A 22,225-nucleotide genomic window follows, 5' to 3' on the forward strand; every position below is an offset into this window, starting at 1 on the left:
GATGAGGCGATGAAGAGAAAGTTGAAAGATAAGCGTTTTGTTTGAAGATGCCCATATTTCTTTCGACATTGTCTGTCCTGATGAAATTTTATTTTAAAAAATGGTTAAAATCTCTGGTGGATGCAGAGACTCGCGCACACGTGACCGCACATTCGACAATATTAATGAGACATGTTAAACGTTTAAATTATATTATAGGCATTAATAATGTGTAAATAAACGGCATGATAAAAGGTGATATTAAATTATGTGATTTACAATTGTTTTGTTTTATAAACCAAGCCAATCTCAACGCAACAAGATTTAACCAATGGCGTGTTGTGGGGCGTGGCTACACTGGCTAGTACAACCACGGTAAGAGGTTTGAGAAACCTGTCAGCGAACAATCTGCGGTTCAAGAAATGACACATTTTAGTTTGTTGTTGAATATTTGTTGTGTTTATGATACAGTGTCGTTATTCTAGTTGCCTGTGCTGTGATTGTCTGGACTGTGACAGTACGAAACATTTGATGATGAAATTCAACACAAAACACAGGGACCACGTGACGCAGGTGAGTCTTGTAATGTTTCATTTCATTGTAAAAGCGTCCTTTATAAAAGCATAATTTGTTCTGTATTTATGACTTTTCTTTTCCTTAAAACAGCAGGTTATAATATAACATGTTTTTGTTGCAGTATGTTTTTGCCAATGTCAATTTTTTATAGCGTTTATGAATTGAATCAAAAACGAATTAAGCTAAAATACAGTGAAAATGCATAATGATAGGATTTTTAGTTGTCAAAGTTGTATTGTCGAATAGCTTAATGTGGATATGATTTATTAGCTTTAATAATTTAGACAGTTTTCTATTTTATTATAGAGGTTGCTAGTGTTTAAAAAAAGTAAATTTGGCTGTCAGTTTGGCTGTTTCTAGGCTTTCTGAAGGTTTACTACAGTCCTCAGTAGAGTTGTGAATATTTGGGTAGACAACTGATCTTTATTCTTATAAATATTTGATCCTACCTTAACTAATTGTGATTCATTTGAATTTTAGGTTTTAAATTGATCATTAACCAAAGCGAACTACAATAAAATAATCATATTTTTATCGGATGCATAAAGATTTATAGTCAATGCATTGAGGAACGGAGCTTTTACCATGTTATTTGTGGTATTAAAAATGTGGCCTTGATTATAGATAAGGATTGTAATAAATACGACAAAAGATTATTTGCCTTGCTGAAGTAACGAGCGTTACTGTGTTGTCCTGACAGAATATCAAACAGCCTCATCAATAATCTCAATGTGATTCAGAGAGCGGCATAGAATCAGAAATTGGGACAGAGGACATTGAGGAGACGGTGTATAATAGCTCACTCTGTCACAAAGCAACAGTTTAATATTAAAATGCCAGCGTTGGTTTGCCAAGTTATTGAAATGCCTTGAAGTGCAATGAGAAATAATTGCCATTTGGTTTGTAACACATCTGAAGAAAATTGACTGTGTGTTTGGTTTCTTCAGCTCCAAATGTTTCTTATGAGTCTACATTCTGAAGAATGATACCAGAAAACTCTCCTGTGACCTGTGCACATTCTGAATTAATGCAAGATACTGATTCAGGTCACAAATGTGATGCTTATCAAAGAGTTCACACTGACTATGAACAATATAGTCATGTTGCGCTATTATTACTATCAAATGGGCCTTTTTTCTTTTTAATTGACTGTAAAAAGCGTTTCACTCCATCTGTGTTAGTTTCTGCCTTTTCTAAGTGTTACAGCAATTTATTTAAAGGAAAGCGAAAGATAAAAATCTATCATCATAATTTGTCATTCATGTCCATTTTTGTGTCCTGTCACATGTTATTTAAAAGCCTCTTTGCAGCATATCAATATCAGTCAGATGACCAGTTAAGATCAGTGTAGACGATATATCACAGACAGGTTAGTAGTTAAATAACGGACTGTAAATGTATTGTACATGCACTTTAGGGCAGTGCTAATATTTGTAATGTGTGTTATTGATGCGTTGAGGATATATGTGATACCGTGCCACAGGATGGAAAGCCAACACCATAATGCACACATGCAGACAGACGCTGTAATGCATTTACTTCTTCTGGTGGTTTAGTGATTCTTCTTAAAAATAAAAGTATTAACTAACGAACGACTGGATATAGTTTGCTATAATATGAAATATTATTAGTGCATGGAATGTATAATGCCATTGTGTTTCAGACGTATATTCTGTGTGTGTAGTTTGTGTTAAAAATGTGTCACGATGAGTCAAATTCGGACATTAGCAGGCAGCAGAACAATGTATTGAAGCGTTTTCCTTCAGTGAAGAGAGAAGCAGTCAAACATCATCATCTCTTCTGATCATATACTGTCTGTCTGTCTTCATTCTTTGCTAAGTAATAATTTGATTTTCAACAAACTTTGAATGATTACGCCAGACATGGAAAGCTCAGAATATTTGACACAATATTTAGGTCATGATAAGCCCAAAGCATTTTAGACAATCATCACACACACACGCACACAATCTTATAGTGTTGTGTATTTAGAGCTCTGCATATACTAAAATGTGTGTCAGTCAGACGTAACACACAAGCGGATGGGAATATTAAGGTCAAGAAACACAGGCACATGGACAGAAACCGGCTTCTCTCCGCTCGGTGTGTCCTCAACTCTTCTCAGTCAAACCAACTCATTTCATTCATTCACCATCACCAATGTGGATTCTTTAAATCCGTCCCAACTTTAATTCAGCAAATACTTGAGCCAATCTGTGTGATGTTTCGGAGTATAGAAGTCGTGAAGACAAAACCTTTTTCGAGATTCAGATCACTGTTAAATTTCATACACTTTATATATGAAAACAATGACACAACGCAAAAACAAATCTCAACAAGTTTAGCTTTATTGTTGTTGTGCAGAAGATAAGGTATCATTTGTGTTCTTTTGATTGTGACGGAAAGAGTCTTCGTTTGCTTTTCCTAAAGTGCTCTGAAGCTTTGACGGATTTTCATGCCTTTTAAGACTCCACACAATAATCTTTCTTATAGCAGTAACGTGTGTAAAACTGTGTCTTGCTATTAGTCAGTCATGTTTGCATTTCTACATAAAGCCTCAGAAGAGATTTTGTGAGCAAGAGAATCATTGAGTGCGTTTACATGCACAAAATAAACGGATATCGATCAAAAATCATCTTATAAAAGAAACCTGTTCTCACTTGTTTACATGCATATCAATAAACCGGCTACGCAGAAAACCGCGTTTACATGGACGTTTGAGACTTGCCGGGTTTCTCGCGTGCAGTGACGTCACCATCGATAGTCTGTTTAGTCGTTAAAAATGCAGCGGGAAAACGGTCAGAAGTTGTATTTTTATATCTCTTCTCATGTCCGCAGTACCTGCATATGCAACAATAGTTTTTCATTTCACCGTTTCCACATCAACTGCATGATTCGAGAGCGGACTTTTATGCATTATTTTACTTTTACTTCCGTTTGGGACTATTGCACTGTCAGATATGGGCTCTCACTAAATCCTTGGTGTTTCGACTCAGATCCGTGGGCGTGGCTTGTTGGTTTTGACTAAATCTTTGGTGTTTCAAGTCTTACGAAACCTTTACCCTAACCCACACCCTAACCCTAACCTTACTCTAACCATCTAAACTGCCTATGATTGTTAAAATCGCCCAAAAAAAACACTGTTGCGTGATGACGTCAGACTCGAAACACCAAGGATTTAGTGAGAGCCGTCAGACATGCGCACATAAATAAAACTGAGAGAAACCCGGTGTCAAATTCGGTACCCGTGTGAATTGTGTCCGCTTAGGGCATGAATTAGTAGGTAGTTGTAATGCCTGATCACAAAGTTGCTATCTCAATAATATGTTGTTGTATGGCTAATCGAAGCTGTGTTAGCTTCTAGCGAGCTAAATACGCTGGGTAAAATAAAAGCATTAAAATTACATATTAAAATTTAAGTTTACCAAAAACATATGAGCATATAAGCTTGATGTAACATACACGCCAGTAATTCTGGGTCAACACCAGCTTAACACACAAAAAACATCACTTTTGATATTTTAAAATTACTATTTATTACTAATTATTATAGTGAATAACTAAAACAGTAAGAACGAGATTTGTTTGATTTCACATCCCATAGCCTCAAGGATGTACTATTATATGAAGCATTTAGTGAAAAAGACAACAATGGTCATTTTAACGAAGTACTAGCGACTTAAATCGTAATGTAATTTTGTAAGAATTGCAATCAGGCGTTAAAAAGAGTACCCATTAGAAGTTCTTCTAGGCAACAGAATCACGCGGGGTCCTAAAGGGGACCGAATTTCGAGACATGCAGCGCGAAATCGGCGTAATGGGTAAAAAAACATCTGTTGGGCTGGTTTTGCTAATGCTGTTTATGAGCTTTCCCCGATAAAGGAAAACCGTTTTTCGCGTCTACATGACCTTACTTTTTTCAGCTTAATAAGCATAATTTGCATCTGAAATTTCCGCACGTTAAAAAATAAATGCGACCTCACGTTGTGATAAAAGAATTCGGACTGGGTTCGATTTTCTGCGTTTTTCGCATCCGTAGCAAGTATTTTGAGAGGCGTTTTGACAATTCAGATTTCAATTCAATTCAATTTTTTTTTATAAAAAAACATACGAAAATTTCGGACTGTATGTGCAAAGACCTGTGCATGTAAACCCACTCACTGTTGTGTCTTAATTGTCTTCACTTTTCTCAGAACCGCTCAACAGAGACACAGTGTTTTAATCTGAAGTGAACACATGTAAATGTTGCCTGATGTGATGAATTCGATTTTCTTTCTGCATACCTAGCAAATGATGTGATTTTGTGTAGTATCTGTTTTTAGAAAACCAATCTTACAGATTGTGAATTCTTTATTTTTTTAATAATTCATCATTCACTCCCATTTTTCTTTCCACACCTGTGTCACCTGCTTGTGTTCATTTTGAGCTACTCTGCTCACAGTGTTCTTTCATTTGATATCTTGAACACAGTCATCTCAGGGCCGTTTACACGAGACCGTTTTCAACTGAAAACACAAAAAAAGTATGCGTCTTGGCCGTTCGTGTAGACGGAAACGGCGTTTTGGGTGACTGAAAACGCAAACTTTTTAAGACGGGTCTCAAAGTGCAATGCTGCCTTTTTTGTTTCCGTGTAAACCGCAAGACAGAACTTTCTTAAAACCATGACGTCACGCGTATGCGTATTACGCGCGAGTATAGCCAAAACAATATGGCGGCTTCCCGTGCTGTGAGCTCTCGCTGCTCGACTGTGTATTAACGTTTCCCCGGCAAAATGTGGATTTGCACCAATAAGACCAGCGGAGCCAGACTTTAAACACACATATAGGTCGACCAGCAGTATTAAAAAGCACTCTTGCCTTATAACTGTGCTTGTGCCAAGGCACATCCTGTTTCTTTACACAACAACATCGCCATCCACTGGCCTGGCGTGCATACTACAGCATTTTATCCGTTATCCTGGATTCGTGTAGATGCAGACCGTTTTGATAACGCTGTCATGTGTACGTGAAACTTTTCCAAAACGCAAAGGAAAAACTTTTCCGTTTTTCATCGTGTAAACGTGGCCTCAATAACACGTAATATCTGATATATCGGTCAGCTCTTGTCAAGTGTTCATCTGCACTAAGAACAACTGAACGGTGCTGAGCTCATCAGACCAGATACTTTGGACACTTTGCTATTGTGTGTATTCCTCATGAGGCCAGGTTTGTGTGCATCATCATCAGCGTTCGTGACCTGATGATACTGTTTCGTCTCTGTAAGTACTTTAACAATATTTGTGACACTATAAAAGTACACAAAAAAGTTAAACTCTTGCTAAGCCCCGCCCCTTTACAGTCCTAAAGACAAAGGTGCTAAAGGTTCTTTATTGAACCGCAGCCGGACAAAGAACCGTTTAAGATATGTTTATCTGTAAGAGTGCATTGCTTTGAGTGTCAAATGTGAATCGGCTGGATGATTCAGTAAATGTGGTGCAAATGTCAGTAAAATGAGGTGATAAAAATTAAATGGATATTATAACCGTGTCAGCTGGAATGAAGTGTGATGTTAAAGCATTTATCTGTCATTTCTCCTCAAAGACATTTCTCAGTAACATGATTAGAAACCGCAGAGACTGTGAATAATGGAGTGAAACACTTTTCACAGTCAACTGAACGGAGAGAATTTATAACTGATAACATTACCCTATAGCACACATTTACCCACCCTTTTTGGCTGAACTGTTCCTTTAATACAACACACTGTGACCTGAATCAGCACGCAAGTGAATTAATGTTTTTAATATTCATTTTTCTTGGTGCAAATTTAAGGGTTCCTACTGTTCACACCTATATGAAAACATGCCAGACATCCACAGACGTGCTTCAGAAAAGAGCAAAATATCATTTGGGCAATTCCATGAAAATGTCCAAAAAACGTGTCTTTTTTTGTCACATCCATAACGCAGGTTTATTTCCCTTTTTAAAATAGGAAACTTGTTTATGGACTGACATTTTTCTGATGTTTAAACTCTATCAACAAGGGTTCAGTTAAATATACAAAGGGTTCAGTATATTGGTAACAAATACTGTACATTCCCTGAGCGTTTTTATGTCACATCCATAACGCTGGACTTGCCCATTTGGTAAGTTTGCATTTGTCAGAAAACATTCAGAGGATGACGGGTCAGGTGTTGTTTACAAGTTGTCGTGCGAAAACTGCGTTTAACAAACATTCAGACACGCTGGGCATATGCACACATGTAAATAGTTGTATATAGGTTGGTTGTTGATGACCGTTGGTTACTAGCCAGTACAAAATGAACATGATGGCGAGGAAAAGCAAGGACGTCTTCATGTGGATAGATGAGGTAATCCATGTTAGGCTTGTTTGATTTTATCCAGCACCACGCACGCAGACCCGTGGACGGATGACATCGCAGTACTGCGAGCACGATTTAAAAGCATACGGCTCTATTCTCTCTCGCGTTGCTGTAATGTCACCGTGTCGATCCGTGAAGTCAAACAAGCCTGTTGTTTACACGGTCTTTGCGAGGCTGATCATTGTCCCCTTCAGGTAGAGTAATGGGGCTTCATATGACCGAGGCTTAACGAAAGATACAGATGATGACCCAATCAGTGCGCGAATGTGGGCAACCACGCCTGCGTATTCTAAAGTCTCCGTTTTCCTCCCTTTACACAGAAACACGACCCCCGAGTTTCAAACTAAAACGGGCTCTGCAGCGTTTCCAAAAGTCTTTGTTTTCTGGAGTAGTGTAAACGCCAGGCGTAACCGTAGCAAGAGTTCTGGGTTTTTAAAGGAAATTGCACTAGTAAACGCCGTCTCGGTTGCACAGAGAAATGGTTTTCTTGATTCAGACTAAATATTGAAACATTATGAGAAGGTCAGCGGTCAGAAGCAAACGTTCTACACTCCATTTATATAAACACAGCGAAATAAACAGACAAGCAACTTTTAAAGGAAAGGAAGAAATCTTGTGTTGTTGATGTCAGAGGTTGTGTGTCAAACTTTATTCGACATTCTTAAAACAAAGGTGCTACAACCGAACCGATTCTTCACAGCGATGCCAAAGGTTCTTAAAAGAGTCATTTCTTTCTTACTGTTTTATAATCTTACTGTCATTTTTCGACTACTAAGATCCTTTTGTGAACACAATGGTTTTTCTAATGTTTGAAATGTTTTCAGCCAAAAAATGGTTCTTTCATCAACTTTGAAGACTTGATCTTCGTCATCAGATTGTGTTCTTCTCCCATCCACAAAGACCGCAAACAAAACCACACAAACAAGAAGAAACTTTGACTCAGACTACATGAAGGTTCATCACATGTGTTTGAGACGTGAGGTTCTAAAGGTTCTGCCGGTGTGACAGCTGAAGAACCTTAAAAAAGGTCTTGTGTTTTGGGTTTCTACTGGATGGCCTGTGTGTTCCTCTATAGCAGAACTGATAAAACATCGCATCAGCAGCACAAAGGTCACGGGTTTGAATCCCAGAGAGCGCAGAAACCGATCAAAAAAAGAGTAGATTTCAAATGCACTGTATGTCACTTTACATGGAGTATAAATGTGAGCATCTGATTTCTGAAGAATAAGCATTGAAGTCAATTACAGTCCTGAAAATCTTCTACAACATCCTAAAAGTTTGATTCAGGTGGACGTCAATCCACATAGAGAAGTCAGCGTGTTACACAAAGGTTTAAGATCAATCACAAACTTACTGTATGACCGTGAAAACGTCGAGTTCTTCGCTCGCCTCCATGTCTTCGGCAAGCCGTTGTTTGTTTTGTTGTCCCTTCAGTAAATCCCGCTTGCATCCGGTCCGGTCCGGTCCTGTGTGTCTCAGATGGGCATCTTACAGACACAGGCAGTCAGATAAAATGTCAGCATGTGAGCTAACCCGACCAACTAACTGTTCACACGGAGACTGTCCCAGTCTGGATGTGGGGGTAGTGCCTCGAGAGAGAGACAGAGACAGAGAGAGAGACACATCGTCTCTTCTGCATGGGTAATGAAACTCCATCACATTACGGGCCAGCGCATCAGTAAGCCACAGGGATCAATGCGGCAGCTGTCCTCTGATTGGCCGACCGCTGCAGGAGGACATGTAGTGCCCGCAGTAGAGACGCGTTCAGACGCTCCATATCAACACACTCACTGTACAAATCACTACTGATCATGTGTCTTATGACACATCAAGTCACAATGGAAATGTTATTGCTCAGTTGTTTCTCAAGAGATTTGATGAAGTTCTCAGTTGTGTTTTATTTAAGTGTCAACATAGTCTCTGATGTTTCTCTTCAATTTGATGTGAGATGTTTGATCTTCAATAATATTGACTTTTGATGACAAATCTGAGCTCACTTTGACACATTGTTGACATCTCATGTGAAACTGTCATGACAGAGACATTTATATATGGTTTCTCCCGAGGTTTTTTTTCTCTCCATTATTCATCATTGGAGTTTGGGTTCCTCGCCACAGCAGAGCAGTGCAGTGTTGGCTTGCTCACCGGGAGACTGCATTTATTTATTTATTCATTTATTTATTAGATATTATTTATTATAATGATCTTGCTTGGTCTATAAACACCATGCACTGTGCTGTGTTTTACCTTTCTGTGTTTTTCTTATTTGCTCCTGTAAAGCTGCTTTGGAACAATGCACATTGTGAAAAGCGCTATATAAATAAAATTGAATTGAATTGAATTGAATTATCAGATTTCCGAATCTTTTTTTTTTTTCAGGTGACACAGATGAAACCTAAAGGAACAGTTCACCCAAAAATGCAAATTCTGTCACCATTTACTCACACTCAAGTTGTTCTAAACCTTTATAAATGTTTTTGTTTTGCTAAACACGAAGGAAGATATTTGGAAGAATGTCAGTAAGCAAACAGATCTCATCCCCCAAGTTCTGCCATAGTAGGGAAAATAAATACTAGGGCTGTAATTGGGGGATGAGATCTGTTTGGTTACTGACATTCTTCCAAATATCTTCTTTGTGCTCAGCAGAGACATTTGTAGAGGTCTGGAACTATCTGAGGGTGAGTAAATGATGACAGATTTTTTTGATTTTATATTAAACTGTCCTTTTAAGCAAAAGCTTCCATTTGCTCTCTGTTTAATCTCGTTGATGTCTATGAGAAATAATTGAGATATTAAAGAGATCTGCGGTTTCCTTATGGGTAGTTTCCTCCAGCTGCCATTGGTCCGATTTTCACCCCGTTTGATCAGATTCATTGAGAAGTGAAGCCATGAGGTTTGTGTTGCTGACGCGGCGCTCCTTCGGTTGATCTACAGGAACAACACGAGTGAAGAATGATCTCAGACTCCGCAAACCAGATGATCACAAACACACTGATGTTGAAGAAGGTTTCGGGTGCGGTTGTTTTTCGGTTTGGTCCAGAATGTCTGCGCTCGGCCCTGCTTCACCAATTATTCATTTAAGAGTCATTCGCTTTCCAGGTAATGGAACAAAACACCTGAAGGAGACCATTACAAAGTGTGGAGGTGCTGTGATGATGTTAGGGTAATATAATCATGTAATTTCTTCCAGACTAATCAGATCTTCTGTAGATGGTAAATTGTAAATGGTCTTCATGTATTTAGCGGCGTTTAACAGAAGTTGAGAGCACTTTACACCGACTGCATTACATTAACACATCCACATAAGAGGTGAGATCCGCACTAATGGAACTTTTGCTGCGTGATGTACAATCCCAGTTTTTCTGTTCTTGTCCCCCTTTTCATACCACCATACAGCGTTTGTCACCTCCTTCAACCAAACCCTCTCATCATTTATTCACCCCCATGTCATCACAAATGAATATGACTTCTTTTCTTTAGTTAAAGACATGAAAAAGTAAAGATGTTATGGAGGTCAACATGGTGAAGCTCCAAAACAACACAGAAACATGCATATGACAATTACTCTGATCTGTATGTTGCCATGGATACTAGGAGTGCAGCGATGTATCAATGTGTAGCATAACACAAAACAAAAAAAATGTCAAATATGTATCTCAAAGCTATGGCGATTGTTTTACAATACGAAGTTTAATCCTATTGGTTGAACTGAACATAATATTACATTTTAATTTCCAACCTATTCGGTTTTTATCAATTTGCATGTATAGATTGTTTAACTTGCCACTTGATTGTTGTGAATTCTATAACAAAGCAATGTGTTATTGAACACTGTTAGTGATTTGGAATTGTTTGCTAAGCTAAAAATATGATTGAATTCTCTGACAAACCTATCGCTTGACTTTAGAAGACATTTATTAAACCGCTGAAATAGTCTTCATTACTTTTTGGAACCTCCACCGGTTGGGCCCTGTATAAGAAGATGACACGGCAGCGTTTTAATATAAATTTGTGTTTAACTGAGATGGAAGAGAGATTCTCATATTTGGCTGACCTATGTTGCTTTAACAATGCTTTTGAGCACCGCTTATTCAGTCAGAACGATAACATTCGAAATGTGTGTACAAACGTACAATAGACACCAGGTGAGTGTTCAGACTCGTTGAGGATGTGTTCGATGTGTGTGCTGTACTGTATGTTCCGCTGATTATATCATTCAGATTCACTCATCTGGCATTAATCTACATGATTATTCATATGTATGTTGACGCATGAAATCTGCATAATGTGACCTTACAGTGAGTTCTGAATTCAGCTCTTTTATCGTCTAAAGATCTGACACTGTATTACAGAATACTTTAATATGAGAAGACAAAAGAAACGTGTGTTAGTGAAGTCACGACGCAGAGCTGACGCAGACGGCTGAAGTGATTTATCTGCAGTCAACATTATTTTGCGCTTCCTCGTGTGTGAAGCAGATGAAGTCCTCCATTACTTGTGAAGTTTAATGCGGACAGCACACAGGCATTCTGGGAACTCTGAGAGCGAGATTACATAACGCAGTTGACCAAATGAAAGTGTAGAGAAGCTTAAACACAAGAAAGTGATTATTAGAATTGTTTTTATTTGGGAGGAGTTATATAAATTATTGTTTGGGATTGAGGCGCTCCGTGTTTAATACTAAAACTTTGTTTGATATAATAATAATAAATAATATAGCTTTATGTTTATACTGTATTAAATCCATAAAACATGAACAGCCTTCCTGTTCGTTTTTACAGCTTTTTGTGCTTAAACGTTCATTAGTTTCATATTTTTAATCATTACAGAAACACCAAATGATTGTTTTGGTCAGTGTAAATTCATTAGCATTTTATATTTTGTTGAATTTATTCCTTTATTGTTAAAGCGTAGCTGAAAAACGATTTATTTTTACGGTGACAAGTTACCCCACACTGTTACAACATGAACCTCTATTGGGTCAGATTGTTTTTTGTATTTTTGGCTTTGTAAATATTCAGTAGCTTCTCGGCAGAAAGGGTTTTAATGGTTTATGGTTATGAAATGTGTGCTCTAGAAAAACCTTTTTGATCACACTATGTAATTCCTCTCCATTCTCTTTCAATAACCACAATCAATATTTTTAAGTTTCATTGTTGTTTTCATCCCATTCATTTATAACCTCAAAGAGCTCTTAAACGCTCAGTCAAATATAAATAATATGATCTTTTTCCTCTGAAATGATTATTTAACATGAAGATCTTCATTCATGACAGAACCCCAGGGCAACGGAACACAGCATGACCAACAGTGGCCTGCTTTTCCATCACACACACACACACACACACACACACACACACACACACACACACACACACACACACACACACGCACGCACACACACACGCACACACAGAGAGAGAGAGAGTTGTGAAGTGAATGTGTCACTGAGGAATATTCAGTGATGTGTTTGTGTTCATCAGTCAGTCTTTCACGTTGTGAATGTCTGCATCATCTCATTACTGTATGTTTTCATTTATAGTTGATTGTCCGCATCACCAAATAAAACTGAACAATATCTAAAGAACTGCTGTGCAGAAGCTAAAGTTATACTCCTGCACTGCTTCAGTTGCCATGTTCTGGGTTATATTAGGATGTTGCTATGTGGTTACTAGGATGGTTTAGGTGGTTTCCTGGGTGTTGTTTGATGTTCTGTGTGCATGTTATGGTGTTCTGAGGTGGTTGCTAGGGCATTGGTTTCTAGGGTTTTTTAGATGGTTGCTAGGGCATTTACCAGCCCAAGTAAAAACCGCTGACCGGTGAGTGTCTCTGACGTTGTGTTTGTGTGTATTTTGTGCGTTTTATTGTCTGGTGATAATCATACAGTAGTGTGCAAAGTTCTTTAGGCATATCAGATGCCCTACCGAAAACAAGCTTCACCAGAAATCGAGCGTGTAGCGTTAGTTCTGGCGGGTCACGTGAGTCAAGCTCGCATCAGCTGATGCTCCTCTACCTATTGAAATATAACGTAATCACAGCGTTTTAAAATTCATTCAGCTAATAGCAGCTTAGCGTTGCTCAGGAGCAAATTACCCTCCTCCATCCCCAGTTCCACATCTACAATCGGGACTCCACTTCTGTTATTCCTTTTTATACGTCTCAACTACATTTTAACTATGTGTTACACTTAAATGTCTTTATGAACCAATGACATCTGAATGTCCAGAAGGCAGGCAGAGACACGGGCGGAGATGGTGGGGCCATCTGGCTGGAAAGAGAAACAGCTGCTTATCATCTGCATAAAAATGGTTTGAGAACCCATTTGCCTTAATAAATGGACCCAGGGAGGTGGTGTATATAGAAAAGAGGAGAGGCCCAAGAACTGATCCCTGAGGAACTCCAGTTGTCAGCTCCAGTTGTCAGCATGTTTTGATGTAAAACATCATCAAAACAAAACATGTCACTGTGTATGTGTTTGTTTTCAAGTGTCTAAGTCTTTTCATAATTCTGCAGTAACAACGTAGGTTGTTCAAAAGACTTCTCCATTGGTTAGCCAAACAAGTAGTCCTGCCCACAAATCACATCATTGTCTGATTGGCTCTTGGCATATTCGGTGTAGATAGAGAAGAGCTGTTGTGTGTTTCCAGTGACATCACCAGATGATGTAGTGCATGCTGATGCAACCTGTATGACATCACATTCATCACGCTTCCTCGGTTGCTATGGTTTCAAATCCGACTGTCCTCAAACTCGCTGTATCACTCGCTGTATCACCGCACGTTACTGTCTGTGGTAATTCTGTCGCAGCTGTTTTCCACCAGATGTGCACGGCCTCACATTTTTTACCAGCACTTTACTCCAGATCTCTGACAGGAGTGAGAAATGAGAGGATCCTGTTACTCTTATTGATTCTTTCTCTAATGTCCACACATTTCTCTTGCTGGCCGCCAGCAGCAGCCGCACACAGAGAGTATTGGGTTCACAGTATCTAGCAATTATGTGAAACGCGGGAGAGAAAATCAATATGCTCACGGAACGCTATTAACGTCACAAAAAGAGAATGAGAATGAGGTGAGATGCAGAAATCATGTGTGAATAAAGCTGGGAAAGTTGTGTTTAGAAATAATATGGATTATATAAAACTGTAGTTTTTATGTAATGTTTTTATTATTAAATATATTTTTATTTATTCAATAATACATTTTTAAATATATAAATTTGAAATATATTTTTCAGCAAAGCTTTATAGAAGGTACCTTTGCATAAAGACAACGTGTTATAAAACCAACACAATCTCATGGAAACTTGTAACTATTTTACAAGGTTGCTAGTTTGTAGAAACATGTAGAATGTCATTTACTCATTTTGGTACAATTTGCTTTATTTACAGCGATGGGTTGGGGGTGGGGTTAAGGGCGGGCTTCATTTCCACTACTTAAAGTCACAATGAAACGTAAGTTGCGATTGACTTCTTTATCGTATCGTGACGTAATCACCAATTGGAGTGTGCTGCAGAGGGCACTCCATCCCACACTTTTTCCATGCATTCAAGACTTCATTTCCCACAAACCCCTGCTATAGACTGATTACTACCACACCTGGATTATTTAAACCCTGTTCATTGTTTTATTCACTGTGAAGGATTGTTTGTCCTGACAGCATTACCAAGTGGTTTCCTTTTGTACCTGTGTTTTGACCCGGCCTGGATGTTGTTTCATGATTATTTGCTGCCTACGTTTGGATCTAACCTTGCCTCAGTCGCATCGTTACACGTATATCTGAGTTAAAGGTCCAGTCAGAGAATTCTAGCGGCAAGGTTGCGAATTGCAACCAGCCGTTCACTCCACCCCTTGCCCTCCCACTCAGTTAATAAAACAAACACATAATCTCCCCCCAAATCCCCCTATAGATGCCTTTACTGTTAGGAAACGTTGTGACGCTTTTTTGTGGGCGGAGCTTAGGTGGAGGCAGAAAGATGCACCTGTCCGCATTGCTAATGCTAGGTAGCACGTTTTGTTTGCTTGCTTTTTGACAATGACTAGAAAAAATCAGATTAAATTTGAACATGTAAGGTCACTCACTGTCTAGGACTAATGAAAAAGAGATGACAAACAGTTTCCTTTGTTTAGTTTCTGGCCGATAGCCCTGTTGAAAAAACCAGCGTATGCTGGTTTGATATGTTTTGATTGTGGTTTGCTGGTTTGTGCTGCTTCAAGATGGTCAAACCAGCATCAAAACATACCTAACCCAGCATATGCTGTCTTTTTCAACAGGGAGTTAACTGCTAGTTGTATAACAAACAAAGTTAGCTAGCTTACCCTATATGTTCAAAAGTTAACGCTACGTGAAAAATAACCTTGTTCCCCAGTTTCTGATTTGGGCATACTTGAGATATTTTAATACACAAATCATAATCCACACCAACAAAAGACAGTCGTTTTTTCTGTTAAGTGTTAAGAAGTGAAACATCGTTTCTGTTCAGTCCGCTCGTTTTATTCCATTTGACTACAGCTGTCGTCAGTGTTTTTGTTTGGCTATGGCAGCAGGTATGTGTTAAAATATCAAATTGGAGACCGTATTCTGTGGATTGTGGCACTAAACGACACAACAAGATGATATTTGAGACTCCTTATGTAGCCCAATCTGTGCTGGTTTGTATTGGCCTCCAGCTAATGCCGTGACGCTGGCCATAAAGGGGTCTATAGACCATGACAGAAACAACACTGGTCCAAAAGCACTTTTTTATTTCACATATATAATTAAGTTATAAAATGCCGGTTTAAGCTTTCAGTTCAGTTCTATGTGTTTTGTGGGTTTTCTTTCTTATATATTTTTTGTGTCGTGGTAAGAAACTGGACCGGTGTTGTTTATGTCTTGAAATGCTCTATATTTCACAGCCTGGCGGGGTTTGAGTGACAGTTCGTCAGTTCATGTGTGTTCTTCTGGCGTGTGTCCTGTCACTGCGGTGTGTGTGTGTGTGCGAATCACAGCCCTCACATCTCACACCTTAATCATGCCAGCGTGATGTGTCTTCTGAGTCTGTTATCAGCGACAGACACGTGAGTTACAGTAAATCATTCATTTCATCATTTCCTCCAGGTTAATGTTAGTGTTGAAATGAAAGGCATTATTGACTCAAAAACAAGCGTTCTATTACTTACACTCTTGTGAGTGTGCTGTCTTTCGAAGAATCATTCAGATCGTAGTGACCCTGTCCTGTCAAACACTATAAAAGTGTCTCACTGATCATATGACTCATGATGAACGTCTTCTGACGTCATACGTAGCATCATTCTCTATTGACTGTAAACACACGAAACAAAACAAAAGCCACAAAGATATACAGGAGGCATTCAGGCATCTTATTTATGTTCCATAGAAAAACAACAGCGCACAGGTTAAAAACAGATATGAACATGAGTAAATAACGACCGATTGTGAGCTGTTCAGTGTTACGGATCGCTGAGAGCTGAATCTTTTTTAGCCTTCATGTTTAAACCTGGAGTAATTGTATACTGTCACGAGGAACTGCTGCGGTTTACAGCGCATTACTTTTGCTTTTGTGAGTCTGGAAATGCATCTGACGGAGTTTATTGTGACGCATGAAGCTCTCACCTGGTAGAGTAGAATGAGTCCATGTAAAAATACAAATTATTGACTGGGAATGAACATTTTCCCAATTCTAAGTCATTTTATGCACTGTAAAACTTTGCTGTAGTTTTGCAGCAGGTTTGCCAGTAACTTACTGTAGATTTAATTACTTAATACTATTTTCCTATTTGAGTTAAACTTGAATCAAAATTAAAACACTTTGACTTTTTAGATTCAAAATGAGCAAGAAGAGACAGCAACACTGCAAAAAATGACATTCTTGCTAAGCATTGTTGTCTTGTTTTATAGTAAACTATTTAAAACTTCTTAAAAAAACAAGAATAGTGACCTAATATATTTAGTCTTGTTTTATGAAAGAAAATATAAGAAATAGGTAAGTTTATGGTTAAAACAAAATTGTAAATTAAATCTGCAGTAAGTTACTGGCAGACATGCTGCAAAACTACAGCAAAGTTTTACAGCGTGGAGAGGAACAGCATTTGAGGGCTTGTTTTCCTGACAGGGCTTAAGCCTTTAGTCCCAGACTAACTTAAATGTTAGACGTGCCTTGCACAGGCATATCTTAAAATATACCGGTGAGATTGTTTTGTCTTAAGCAATGTGTTGTTTTTTGTTGTTGTTGTAAAGTATGTTTTCAAAACGTTCTAACTAAGGCCTTGTCCTGGTTTAAAATAATCCCTGTCCAAGAAACCGCCCCTTTAATTCTTGGAATTTGCAATAAAGTAGGAAAATGTGACATTAAAACTGCCCAACAGCGCCTCTCAGTGTTTAATGATGGAATTGCAGTTTACTGGCAACCCGTCACTTATTACTTCAATGCTTCTCACAAAACAGGGGAAATGAACAGATAGAAAGGTATTCGTTTAGTTTTGACATCAGAGATGCGGGACAGATCTCAGAAAGCTTAATTATACGGGTGTGTACGTCATTCTGATGAATCACACACAACACATCACCACAGGTGACAAATGACATTTATACATGTAATGATTTGTGTTTTAAAATAAAGAAAAATGTGTATTTAGTCATCTATTATACATTAAATTTAAATTACATAAATATATTTGACATACTTGTTTCAAGATATATCATCACGTCTCCTCAAATGTTTTCTCATTTTGTATTTCTGTTGTGAATTGCGGCATTTACTCACAAACACTTCGAGAAAAACTGTACACATTTTCATAAACATATGGATTGCATTCAGCACATTATTTTATTATTATCGCAGTCTAACCTATGAATTGAAGTCTATTTATTTTGCAACACCGACTGGGGTTAATTGCATTTTAATTATTTGCAGTTATAGTGGCAATGTCCAAAAACTAAAAATCATAATTTGACAAATATTGATGTTGGTTTGGTATCCAGACCGGTATATTCATGTTTGTTGTGTGATAATCTTTCACGTGCCAACACACATTCACATCTTAAGCAATAGTTATTATGTAATCCGTCTATCAGTTGAGCAAGACTTCAGAAATAAACAGAAAATATAATGGTATGAATGGGTGTGACTGCGTACTCTTATTTCTTCATCTCCACTTGACATTTAATCCTGTTCACTTGAAACTGTAACTTAATGTTACTGTGCCGAACCAAAATGTCTGTCTCTGGATGTGTAAAGCCAATCATGTAAATTCTTGAACGTTTTGCAGGCTTTTTTAGGTTTCCAGGCTCGGCAATAAACATTTGTCTTGAGAATATTTAATATTCCAGGTTAATCGTAGAATTTCTATAGATTTAAATCCGTATGAAATGCTTATGTGTTTTAGGATTGAGTGAAATATATCTTCATTTAGCTCGATTTGGTTGATTTATTTAAATGTTTTTTTTGTATATCCCTTATCTTGACTTTATGAAGACTTTCTAAAAATGCTTTCAGTTGCACCCTCATGTGTTTACATTCACCGACTTTAAAGGAACTCATTGAAGATCTTTATCTGCTACCAAGATAATAACCTCTCATCTGGAATCTCTGGGGTATCATGTAAACTTTGGTAGAATATGTTGCAAATCTAAAGTTAAAAAACTCTCTTTGTGGGGTCTCACAAACTTTTATAACCTGTTTTTTAATAATCAATTAAATATAAAATTAACCTAGAAATGTCTTATTTATACTGTGTTTATCTTTATAGAAATGAAACCTTTTTGTTCAGAAATGCAACATTGTGAAAAGCTGTAGTAAGAAATCTGAATTGAAATCGTTTAAAAAGTAGTTTTAATTTGTTAAAAAGTATTTAGATAGTTGGGATGAGACGGGAACCTCCCTGGACTACTCCCTGAACATTCTCTACAGAAATCCTTTACAAGTAAGACTAACTCCCCTGAAGGTCAATGAACGACACACACACACATGCACACTGGAAGTTGACTTGTGTTTTTGTTCAGACACACACACGCACACACACACATGTCTGGTTTACTATCCCCGTGGGGACAGTCCATAGGCGTAATGTTTTTTATACTGTACAAACTGTATATTCTATCCCCTATCCCTAACCCTATCCCTAAACCTAAAGATCATAGAACACTTTTTGCATTTTTAGATTTGTAAAAAATATTGTTCTGTACAATTTATAAGCTTTTTTGCCCCTGGGGACCTCAATTTTGGTCCCCACAGTGACACGAGTCCCCATGTGTTGGTGTGCGTTCAGGTTTAGGTCCCCACCGGGATATACAAACATGAACACACATACACACGCGCACACACACGCACGCACACACAAGCACACACACAGCGGCTCCGGCGGGGCGGGCGATGGAGGTGCGCAGCGCCGCGCACAGGCGCGTTCACAAATATAGTTGAGAAACTTCACAGACGCGCTCTTTGGCACGACTCATGGAAACATTTACAGAGGAGATGGATGAGAAAACACAATTCGTTTCATTTCAGATCGTAATGAATGACGTTTAGATGTAGTCGCGTTTCCTCTAATGGCTTTGTCGTGCGCGTCCGCGGCCGTTTTTGCGCAGTGATGTCCGCGCACGGATTGTTGAACAGCGTTTTCTCGTGCTCGCCATCGGCGTCGAAGACACGCGTGAAGAAGAAAGTGCGTCAGACGCGCAGTCTGGATTCCGCGCTGATGGGAAGCTGCGGCGGGTCCGGAGATCACCAGAGGTCCCACTGCTCGACAGGTGGCCCAACATCACCCGAAAGCCCCAAACCGACCCCGCGCGTCTCCACCTCGAGTTTATCCGCATCTTCGGACGCGTCGTCCTCCATCAGTATCCACCATGACTGCAAAAGCGGCAAACGCAACGCGTCGAGGGACGCGTCGCTCAACCTCGCCGGATCGAGCAGCATCTTCTCGCCCAGAAAGTGGCTTCAGAGGAAGTTGCCACATTCGGAGATCTCTTCCCACAATAATAAAAGTGAGGTAAGACTAGAAAAATGCGGCGGGTTCAAACTGGAACTGCTGTTGTTGACACGTTCAAGATGTGCGCACCATTACGAGTTTGCGGAGGGTACTTCTCAGATGACTAGTGAAGTTTTAGGCCTTCAAATGTTAAGAAATGCAATCCTGCTTTTCATGCATGCTTGTAGGAAAGGACAATTGAATGAAAATCTGATTCTGAAATGAACAAATGGTTTCATCAAGCCAAGTGTTACACATTCTGGTTCTGCAACACAGCTTTAAAGATCCACAGCAACATATGATAATGAATTCAGTGTGGTCAAGCAATCCGAAACAAACACTTACCCCAGAGGTATAATAACTGAAGATATTGAACAAGCATTGAGTTTCACTGATCCAGAGTTTATTAAAGGTGTTTCCTCGAGCCATTGAACCTGACGCTCAATACCATTTATTGTATAAAAATGACAATAATTCAACGTGCAGCCCTCAGAGACAAAGTTGCAATGTGCTGAATAAGAGTGGAGAATTGAATCAAAACCGATGTTTTCTCAATCACGTCCAGCTGATCTCTGTGGATGAAATTGTAAACTGAAGTGTATATAAATGTGGTACCTTGTAAACAGGACTTTGACTTCTGGAAGTTGTGTGGCGCTAGCCAATCAGATTGGATCTTGCAGATGCTTGCTATTTTTGAACAGGACAGGAGGCTCTGTTCTACCTGAAGAGATTCATTCATTAGCGTTTCTCTTCATCTCAATAGCATCTCTGGAGAAACTGCAGCCTGTGTGTTCTAGAATAAAGCCAGATGAGACGACACACGTTCACCTACATTATTCACCTCAAACATGATGCGAAATGTATTTAGGAAGGAAAATGTTATTTACAAGTGTTGGGTTAGGGATGTGCAGTTGACCACTTTTTGTTGTTGGAGCTTTTGAGCGTGTGAGGTCAGAACTGAAGGGGAAGGTTGTGAGGTCATGTCGTGTTTATTTGTGTCAAAGCAGCTTTACAAACAAGGTTGTCTCCGTGTGTTCAGTGTCTTATGATCGAGCGAAGAACTTTCCACTTTGAACGTTTGAGTGACTCGGAGGCGGTTTTAGCAAGAAATAAAGTATAGGACGGTGAGGTATTTGAAAGAAAAACCTCGAGAGGAACCAGACTGAGGATAATGAATAACTCTATATGAATAAGTGGAATGATGCTGATGGAAAATGATTGTCTTGCACGTTTCTGAATGGCATAAAAGTACCGAGCCGTTGTGGAGGTTTAACCTATTTATTTGCCATTTCATCTACCTCAAAATTAAAGGAATAGTTCTCCCAAAAATTAGAATTCTTTCATCATTTATTGACATCATCATCATTCTCGTGTCATTTCGAACACGACAGAAGATATTTTGAAGAATGTCGATAATCGAGCAACACTGAACTCCATTGACTTCCATTGTACGAACACACTGAGACATTTCTCAAAGTTTTGGGGGGAGCTATCCCACTAATGAATTGAGTTTCAGAAATGAATTTCATGCCCTGAATAAGTGTTTTTTAGCACAGTTTGCCAACAGTGAGAAGCACCAAATTTGTCTATGTTTGTGTGTTCCTGGTCCTCCTCCGGCGGTCACCTGACCTCTCTGGAATCTCTAGTTTATGTTGCTGTTCTCTGGTGTCAACAAAGCAAACTCTATTAAAGTCTCAGTGCATCAGAAGGTTTTTACTATAGTACATATACGCATAAGCATCCGTCAGTACAGCCGTCTCTCCTCCAGTGATGCTGTTGCTCATGTGTGGTCACGATGGGATTCAGATTGGACTCAAGTAGGATGTTTTTCATCTGGTTTCCGTTGACTTTTTCCTGCGTAGCTTGTAACCGTTGTAAAAGAAAAGCACACATTTCTTGGCGTCATTTAGATGTTTAAGTCATTACTATGGCAACCGATGGAGAGACACCAGATAAAGACGAGACGGTCTGAAGGAACGGATCACAACCTCAGTTTTCTCAAATGCCAGTGTTTAGCTATGGTTACTGTAGTAAAACCATGGTTCATTTATGGTGACCCTGTGTAACTGTAGTCCCGTGGTTTTTGGGGTTTATTTGTTGAAGAATCACGGCTGATTTTGGTCACGGTCCAAACATTTAAATCAGAATTGTTCTTCAAGACTTTTTTAACGCTCGAGTAGGTACGACGGGTCATTCGCGCAGACAAAGATAAGTTTGATATGTTTTGGTTCTTGAAGTCGACCAGTTCACGGTGAAGTGTTTCAGTTAAAAGCTTAACAGTGTTTAGATCTAGAAGAGAAGTGCTTTAATGTGTCTCGGTTTAATTCCGCTTTTACTG

At 38.8% G+C, this 22,225-nt stretch overlaps 2 protein-coding genes and 1 long non-coding RNA gene across 4 annotated transcripts in view; 2 read left to right on the forward strand and 1 right to left on the reverse strand.

Annotated features, from left to right (window-relative positions):
* The window catches only part of frmpd4 (FERM and PDZ domain containing 4), a 51,528-nt gene extending 42,341 nt beyond the window's left edge, over positions 1-9,187 (reverse strand). The window contains exon 1 of the mRNA XM_057335727.1: positions 8,271-9,187. Coding sequence (XP_057191710.1) covers positions 8,271-8,311 — 41 coding nt within the window. The 5' untranslated portion in view covers positions 8,312-9,187. The remainder of the gene's footprint in view (positions 1-8,270) is intronic.
* LOC130555481 (uncharacterized) lies at positions 90-8,258 on the forward strand. The gene is made up of 3 exons (XR_008963126.1): positions 90-354; positions 465-552; positions 7,741-8,258. It is a non-coding gene; the product is annotated as an uncharacterized LOC130555481 (long non-coding RNA).
* A 9,549-nt stretch (positions 9,188-18,736) lies between the features above and the next one.
* Positions 18,737-22,225, forward strand: part of LOC130555628 (rho GTPase-activating protein 6) — a 29,176-nt gene continuing 25,687 nt past the window's right edge. Inside the window, exon 1 of one of the 2 annotated variants that reach the window (XM_057336007.1) lies at positions 18,737-19,908. In XM_057336007.1, the coding sequence (XP_057191990.1) occupies positions 19,435-19,908 (474 nt within the window). In that variant the 5' untranslated portion in view covers positions 18,737-19,434. The remainder of the gene's footprint in view (positions 19,909-22,225) is intronic. The other variant, XM_057336005.1, reaches the window with a different exon arrangement.

The sequence above is a fragment of the Triplophysa rosa genome, linkage group LG6, assembly GCF_024868665.1.
Source record: "Triplophysa rosa linkage group LG6, Trosa_1v2, whole genome shotgun sequence".
Taxonomy (NCBI): domain Eukaryota; kingdom Metazoa; phylum Chordata; class Actinopteri; order Cypriniformes; family Nemacheilidae; genus Triplophysa; species Triplophysa rosa.